An 8,943-nucleotide genomic window follows, 5' to 3' on the forward strand; every position below is an offset into this window, starting at 1 on the left:
TGTATATTGCTGATAAATACAAGCGTATGGGGACTCTCTCTATTAAACCCAGGACTCCAGCGAAATTGCAGGGAATTCGTGGTCACGGGACCGGCCTCGGCCAATCGCTGGCCTGGGCCTGGTGGAAAACAGAGCATTATTTGCTTTAATTGATTCAAAAACTCCAGAGGACCACGACCTGGACACCATGAGCCCCCATCCCCACACCAGGGCCTTACATTCCCTGCAGCGCCTCCTTTTCTCCAGAAAAAAAAACGAGATCACCTTTCTCAACCCCTTCAGAGGATGGGTGTTTATGAGAGCCTGAGAAAAGAGAGAATCTAAGAGAAATCTCCTCTTTTCCAAATGTTTTTAGCAGAGTAAATTAATGCCAGCAGCAGCCTCTTTTGGCCCAATAAAAAAAGATGAACGAGGATCTCAGTGGGAGGGAAATGTCAGTGTGAAGGTACAAATAAGGAAGAGCAGAGATAAACAACATCACCAATACTATCCTATCCCAGCTCCCAAAAGCAACAGTTAAATCTTGGAAAATGGTCAGGCACTCCCAAGCTGATACTGCAGTGAGAAAGATGGTGGGGGACATTTTGGGATCTCTGGTTGTGACCTGGGTTTCCTTCTCTGCCCAATATTTGCAGCACTGGCCCTGCCCCTAGGTCAACCGGCCTTCCTCACTTAGAGTATCTACAGTCCTTCACAACACTGCCCCCCAACAGGCAGGGTCTGAGATGTATGCGTATGTACCCACTCAAGCCTGAACCCTGTTTTTGAATCGGTATCCACGGGTTTGAACGAGACCAAGGCAGCCAATGATTTTTAGCTTAGGGCACCCTCAAAGCTCAAGTGAATGAAGGGGGGTTCCTCTTTTAGACAAAAGAAACTGTCCCTCCTATTTTTTTTTTTTTTGCCATTACACTAAAAAAAATAAAAAAATAAAATAAAATAAAAACTAGCAAGAAAGAATTCCCTGAAGAGGGAAGAGATGGCAGTAATGACCACTGAGATTATATTTCATTTCTAGACTCCCAGGGAAACAGTTTTGTTTTGTTTTAAAATTATTTTTATTTTGAGGGGACCAAGATTGTCTGAACTTTAGCAAGTACTGAAATTTACTAAAGGGAGAGGGCACAGATTCAGAACCCCAAGCAATGGGTGGGAAACTAGGCCTCAACACAGAAAATGAAAAGTCGATCTCCGGAAGATTTTTAAATAAGTGGGTCAGAGGGATGGAGAGGAGGTGAGGCGATCAATCTTAGCCCCCTGACAGCTCCCTCCAATTGCATCAAAGAATTTGACTCTTTGGGAAAGCAGAGGGAACAGCCGAAATTCCACATCCCTTAAAAAGGGACGGGGGGGGGGGGTCAGCAAACGAGATAGGTGATTCTAGGAGAGCTGGGAAACAGATGGGAAATGGGGACAGAAATGGGGACAGAGGGAAGGCGCTAAGTTGAGTGGAAAGTTTGCCTGGGGAACTCCCAGGGCTCAGGCCTCCCCTCCCCCTCCTCACTCTCTGCAGCCCAGCCTGGAGGAGAAGGCTGGTTAGCAGAGAAATGGCAACTCAGCCGGGAGCTGGAACTAGAAACTTTCTGTCAGTGTAACATCCGTGTGGGTGGTGGTGAGTATTTAAAAAGAAGGGCCGAGAAGCCTGAGTGGAAGGGTGGGGGTGGAGGAGAGTAGGGGAGAGAAAGGGGAGTTGGAGGTGGGGGCTGAGAGCCAGGGGCAGCAGGCTCAGAACAGAGGGCTGCTCTGAACTGGGCGAACTGGCCAGAGATGGTTGTATGCAGCTCAGCTCCAAGGCAAACAGTGTTTGTCCGGTGGAGGTGTACACAGGGATGCCGATGGGGGTGAGCATCCTAATAGCTGTCTGGAAGTTGCGCAGTGAGGCTGAGAGAGGAGTCCCCCTCTGGCCTTGAGTCATCCCCTTGAGCACCTCTGGAAGTTTTCTAACAGCCTCTCCAGCTGGCTGCAGGATCAAGTGCTTCTCTAGCAACTCAACTGGGACTGAGCCTTTTCCTGTAGGAAATACAGCTTTCTCTAACCCCAGTTGACAGATTTTATGGCCAGATTAGTGAACCTTAAAAAGGGCTGGGGGGGGGGTGTCAGCAAACGAGATAGGTGATTCTAGGAGAGCTGGGAAACAGATGGGAAATGGGGACAGAAATGGGGACAGAGGGAAGGCGCTAAGTTGAGTGGAAAGTTTGCCTGGGGAACTCCCAGGGCTCAGGCCTCCCCTCCCCCTCCTCACTCTCTGCAGCCCAGCCTGGAGGAGAAGGCTGGTTAGCAGAGAAATGGCAACTCAGCCGGGAGCTGGAACTAGAAACTTTCTGTCAGTGTAACATCCGTGTGGGTGGTGGTGAGTATTTAAAAAGAAGGGCCGAGAAGCCTGAGTGGAAGGGTGGGGGTGGAGGAGAGTAGGGGAGAGAAAGGGGAGTTGGAGGTGGGGGCTGAGAGCCAGGGGCAGCAGGCTCAGAACAGAGGGCTGCTCTGAACTGGGCGAACTGGCCAGAGATGGTTGTATGCAGCTCAGCTCCAAGGCAAACAGTGTTTGTCCGGTGGAGGTGTACACAGGGATGCCGATGGGGGTGAGCATCCTAATAGCTGTCTGGAAGTTGCGCAGTGAGGCTGAGAGAGGAGTCCCCCTCTGGCCTTGAGTCATCCCCTTGAGCACCTCTGGAAGTTTTCTAACAGCCTCTCCAGCTGGCTGCAGGATCAAGTGCTTCTCTAGCAACTCAACTGGGACTGAGCCTTTTCCTGTAGGAAATACAGCTTTCTCTAACCCCAGTTGACAGATTTTATGGCCAGATTAGTGAACAGCGGAAAACTTGGGTGTTAAAAAGGGCCAACATTGCCCTCCTTTCTAGAGACATCCCTCCCCACTCCCTGTGATGCTGTGAATCTTTCAGCTCAAATATTTCACCCACGTCTTTGGCTGCTTTAGCCAAAAGCCCGGAATCTTGCAGAGAGAAGGGTAGGAAACACCAAGCCAACTCAGCTCTTATTTCTTCTTGTTTGCAATTCCAGCTTTAAGCCAAAACTCTGTTTTCAAACTTGAGCTAAATTCTCTCTTTGGCCTGTCTCTCTCCTGCTAGATAAATAAGCAATCCACCCCACTCCCAGAGCCAAACATAGCGCTTCATCTAGTTACATCATTCAGAAAATGTTATTGGGGGAGAGAAAGAGAGAGAGAGAGAGAAAGAAAAACCCTTGAGCGTTATTTGATCCCAATCAAACTTTGCATGCTCTTATGCCTTTAAATTATAGCCTGACCCAATGTTAAATTGCTTGCTGCTTGGATGAGCCCAGTCCAGTTAAAATCCTACTTTGTGGTGGTGGTGGGGAGAGTGTAGAATTCAGGTTGCTTTTTTATTGTTATTTATTGTTGCATAAAGACTGTAATTACTAACCTTGGACTGCCAGGATGCAACATAAAAATGAAAATCAGCCCTCACTTTAAGGCTGAGGGCCTGGAACGATTCTCATCCCCCCCTATCACCACCACCAAATATATGCTCCTAATTAAGCAATGCGGGCGCATCGCTTACAATTAGAATTATGCAACTCTTCAGCAAGCAGCCATCGCTTCTCTTTCAACGAATTAGCTCCATATTTCAGCCGCCCTGTCTCCTCGCTCTTATCGGCTCCAGCGACGCGGCGGTGACATTTCATCTTTGACAGACCCTCTCTATCCTCGCTCCAATGTGATAAAACTTTTATGGAACCACAGCTAAGAAATGAAGTTTTCTCAAGGATCGTGGAAACAGACCCGCACATTAGCCTAGGGACCATTTTATTTACGCTGGGATCCAACAGCTTCTCCCACCTTCCTCTCCGCTTTCTCTGGTGGGGGAAATTAAATGTGCCTTCTCTCCCTCTGTCCCAAGGTTTATTTAGTGATTTAATTTCACTTTAGTTTTAAGGTTTGACCTGAGAAGCCTAGGCTTCAGATTTTTTTTTTTTTTCTTTTTAGATTAATCCTTTTCCTTTGTTTTCATTTTAGGCCCAATGGTGGTTGGGCTTCAGGTCACGTGATGACTTCTTTGTAGCTCCGGAAAAGGACTGTGAAGTTTAGGTTGCCTGGAAGAAGCAGGACTCTGCCAGATTTTTGTGGTTGTTGTTGTTGGGGGTGGGGGGGGAGTGCACCGAGGCTGTGGCCAAAGCCCAGAGCAGACAAAAGGTCAATGAATGAGAAAAACCAAAAGGCAAAGAAGTCAAACAGAAAATCTTACAGAGAGCACCCAAGAGTCCCCTTTCCCCCTATAACTTGTTACTTAAATCTTAAAGAAGTTGGCAGGATGTTCCAGCTTCATAGGAATGAGAAAAACTGTATTTAAACCTGAGCCACATCAAAGTGGAATAGGGTCTGGAGCAACAGCCCCCAAGACCAGGAAAGGGTTTTCGATGGTCTTCCCTTGGGGAAAATTTGGCAGTCAGCAACCTTCCTGTGCTATCTGAATTAGACTACCAGGACAAGATAAAATTGGTAACAGAAAGTTTATTCAAGAATTGTTTGACAGACAACCCTTTTAGGTAAGGAAAAAAGTAACTACAGAAGAACAAAGAAAGTTCCAAGAGGGAATTAACTCTAATTCTACAAATTCAGGACTATACAGTGACTGACAATTAGGAGCTGAGTTCATGCCTTTTAGAACTAATTACAATTGCTCATAAGTACGAATTTAACATAAATCTACAGCTCTTTTCTAGAGTACAATAATAACTAAAATAGCTGGTTTTACATGACAGGAAACACAATGTCCTTTATAACAAGTAAAGACTAAAAAAGTACAATTTCTTCCTTTTTTTCCCTCATATAAATACATAATGTAGGGGATAAATAATACAAAAAAGAAAATATTTTAACAGGCTATAACCAATAAATATATATGAAAATGTTCACTAGAACACACGCTTTTTGAGCGATGCTGAACTTCTGCAGGCCCAGGCATCTCTCACAGTTGTTTTTATATCCATTAAAATGTAAACTCTAAGTGCAACAAAAGTGTCCTGTCAGAAGGCTGAGCAAGGCACGCAGGCCCAGCTGCAACCCCTGCGTGGGACAGTTTGTTCAAATATACCCTGTTTTCACGTTAAGTCAAGAGAGCAACAGAAGAAAAGGAAAGTGTAGACCCTCCTGTCACCAACTGCTTTCTGGAGAGAGAGGGGGATGGACCAGGAGCTGAGATGGGAGGCAGCAGAATGGGCAAACCTTTAGCCCTGACAACATGCCTGCACTAGCCTCCTTGCTTTTCCTTAAAAGAAAAAAAAAATATATATATATATATTTCTAACCTGACAATTCAACATACCTGTTTTGGAGAAGATTATTTTCTAGTCGTACAGTATTTTTTTTTAAAATGAATTACAGTTTCTAAAATGCTTCAAGCCCATGAATCAAAATAAAAGTTAAATATTGGAAAAGAAGTTATGGAAAAATTGGTTGACAAATAATTTTTCCTGGAATTTATATAAGGCAAAATATCTCAGAGATTCAGAACTAAGACAGGAATACCCTGTATTAGCTAGGTTAGGCTAAGTTATGCTGCAATAACACATATCCAGCCTTGGCTTAACATCTGAAAGTTTATTTCTTGTTCATAATATGTGCCTGAAATAGTCACTCAGGGACTATATAGCTCACTGCAGTTACTCAGGAGATTTCATCTTACTGTGATATTATGTTAAGAAGGGACTTGAAAGATTGTGTCCTATGTCTTACTTCTATCTAGAAGTGACTTATATATCGTTATATGACATTTCACTGGTTAAAAAATGTCACATGACTGAGTCTAAGTTCAAAGTGATGGGAAAATGATACATAGAATAACATAACTAGAATACTAATGAACAACCCCATATGCTTTATACTTTAGCACTGTTTTTGATTTTTTTTAAGTTTTTTTTTTTTTTTCTTGTCGTAGTACATATGTGTTTGCTGTAGGGACAGACAGAGACAGTGAGAGGGAAAGTGAGAAAGGACCATTCAGAGGAGGATGGTCAAACTATAATTCCTTCTCTCTTTCCTCCTTCTGGGATTTTGGACACATATCCACACATGCCTGGCATGATTTTCAAGCCTCCAGGTCTGGGACTCAAATTGTGATTGGCTTTGTGTGATTCTGCATCCTAACCACCATGCCACCTGCTGGCCTCAACTTTAGCACTGTTTTAATGACCATGGCAAGATGGCTTTCTCTCATGTGGAGAACCTCACTGGGGAAATGCCAAGTGAGAGACGAATATTGGTAGAACACCAGTACATCTCTGTGAGTCGCCAGAAATATGTTCTTTGATTTTGTCACTAGAAAAGTCATTTTCTACAATGGGTCAGCAGTATATCCCAAGTGTTGTGGTAAACTAAGATGTAAATTTATCTTTTCAGCTTCAAAAATGTACTTTAATGTACTTTAATATTTTATCTTAATCTACCTTTTAAGCCCTTGGTTCTATGTAGTGGATTTTAAGAGTTGGGAAGAGCAGAAGTCACGTTAGACTGGAGTAACTTAGTGAAGAGACTAATGATGTGTGTGTGTCTGTCTGAGTGTATCTTCAAACCAGCACAAAAACATGCTTAAGAGGTCAACATTAACAGTGACAATCAGAAAACCAAGAAGTACTGGAGATTAGAATCTGCCACCCCAAAATATGACTGTGAAGGTGTTCAGGACATGTCACCCCAAAATACACTGCTCTGGTATATTGATTATTTTGAGGTGAAGACACTTGAAATATAGCTAATTCAGGAAGAGGTTTTCTTTGAACTCCTCTTAGCAACCTAAAGACAGATCCTCTAAAATGAACTCAGTTATTATAAATCCTCTCCCTGGGAGTTTCATCAACCAAGGAAGATTGACTTTTATTACAGGAGTGGAGACTAGAAGTTGACACCACACTATGACAAACTTTGTCACAAACTATCATCTCTCTCAATCAGTTCGCTAGGGGACCATCCTTCTTTCCTAAAAAAATCATTCATGCTCCTGTAAGTGACCTACAACTCCCTTCCTTGTCCCCCTAACATAGCACCAAAACTCTCAAATCTCATAGCTTTTAAGAGAATTAACTTTCTACCCCTGTGGTGCCTCTGTGTATGCAATATTAACAATTAATACATTCACATGCCATTTCTCCTATTAATCTATCTACTGTCAGTTTTTTTTTTTCACAGATCAGCTATTGAAACTTTTAGGATAAACTCTTTTATTTCTGATAGAATACTAAAAGTAAAACAAAACAAAACAAAAACAAAAACAAACACTAAAGAAAACTTCCAGGAGTTAATCATAATGCTTACAAAACAACACTTTATTAAATTACAAAGACAAAATATAATATCAACTAAATTAAGGCTATGCATTATAACCAAGTCTGCCTCATTGTACGGGGTCCAGAGGGGTCTGGTGCAGGTGCCAATTCTCCCCCCTCCACAAGAGAAAAGTGCAAATTTGTTTTGAATTTGGAAACTCTGGTATGTGTGTGGGATACCTCAGAAACAGAAGCCCAAAGCTGAGTCTCATATGTTTTCTTATATTCTACTGGTCAGGTTGACACATCATTGCTATGCAACTAGTACCAATGTCAGAGTCCACTGGCATCAAATCTAACCTAGGAATATTGTTATTAATAATGTATACTCACAAGCTGATGTACTGAAAGGAAGTCTTGGAAACATGAGTATAAAATGATACTACAAATTAGGCCTTGTTTCACGTCATGACCAAGCGTCAATATCATTAAGGTAAATCTCTTCTAAAACAGCTCAGGACAATGCAAAGATAGGCAATAGTAGCCCTTGCAATATAGCATTCAAATAGATTGCAGCTAAGCCTATGAAGTTAGAAGGATATCTATGGATAGATCAATTTGTAATATTGGATTCCAGGGATAAATTTACCTCTGAGTTACAGGACTGTGTAATAGGGTATTACCTATTTCTCTGAATACCTAAATATCTGAATTATCTGAAGTTGCAAGAAAGCAGTTGTGGTCACACCACAAGCTCTTCTCCATTTGAAAAAAAAATATATATATATATATATTTATAATATAGGCAGCTCTGATTTGCAAGATCTCTCACCATCCCTGAGCCCTCTGAACACTGTAGTCTTGGGGGTGGGATAAAAATATGAATGTCCTAGAGCAGAAAATCATGGGGTGAGAAATGGAGGGGGTGCCCCATAAGCCTCTATTCAAGGTAGCAAACTTGAGGCTTCAGAGAAGTGGGAGGGGAGCGTGCTTTGTGCCCTTGAATTTGAAATATGTTTTCTTGTATTTTTAAGGAGAATGGAGAGAAAGGAAAAAAAAATCAAGATAGGGGGGTAATTACCCAGAGATGGAAGGTAAGCCCATTGGTTGGTGATGGCCTAGCCATCTTGTCTGCTTTTAGAAATGTGCTTCTCTGCCTTGTTTACCTAGCTCATCTTCCTCTACCCCACTCCTGAGAGGGTGGAATTCCAACTTGGTGTTAGTGCTGGAGGCCTGGGGTTGATGGGGTCACCTCTGATCTGCTGCAGATTCCTTTCTGATGGGTTGGTAGGCAGATGGAACAAGGGGTGGAGCATTTAAAAGCAACCTCTCAGGCCAGGGGGAGAGGAAGGAGCCCCAGGCCCCTTCTGCCCTGGAAGCCTGGCCACTACCACCCTGCCCCCTTCCAGACCAGCAACGCCCCCAGAGCTCCACAGCACACCCCTGCTTCCCTCCACCCTTGACCTCGCCCTTCTGCCCTCCCTCTCCCATCACAGGTGTGTTAATTTGGGCGCTTCTTGGATTCTACCCTGAGAAGGAGGCGCGTGGTGAGAGGAGAGGTCTGTGTAGGTGGGGTGGGGGTCACAGGGTCCGTGGTGCTGGCTGGGAGCCATAGGGGGCGCCCCGTTGTAGTCCAGGTTCCCGGAAGGATGGTGGGAAAGGTGGTTGAGGCCATAGAGGGAGGGGCCGGCAGGGGGCGGCAGC

General features: G+C 43.8%; 1 protein-coding gene across 1 annotated transcript in view; it reads right to left on the minus strand.

Annotated features, from left to right (window-relative positions):
* Positions 1 to 8,016: 8,016 nt before the first annotated feature.
* Positions 8,017 to 8,943, minus strand: part of HOXB3 (homeobox B3) — a 4,459-nt gene continuing 3,532 nt past the window's right edge. The window contains 1 exon segment of the mRNA XM_027767311.1: positions 8,017 to 8,943. This exon segment is cut by the window's right edge and continues 129 nt beyond it. Within this exon segment, the coding sequence (XP_027623112.1) occupies positions 8,730 to 8,943 (214 nt within the window). The 3' untranslated portion in view covers positions 8,017 to 8,729.

The sequence above is a fragment of the Tupaia chinensis genome, unplaced genomic scaffold (assembly GCF_000334495.1).
Source record: "Tupaia chinensis unplaced genomic scaffold, TupChi_1.0 Scaffold144171_1, whole genome shotgun sequence".
In the NCBI taxonomy this organism is placed as follows: domain Eukaryota; kingdom Metazoa; phylum Chordata; class Mammalia; order Scandentia; family Tupaiidae; genus Tupaia; species Tupaia belangeri.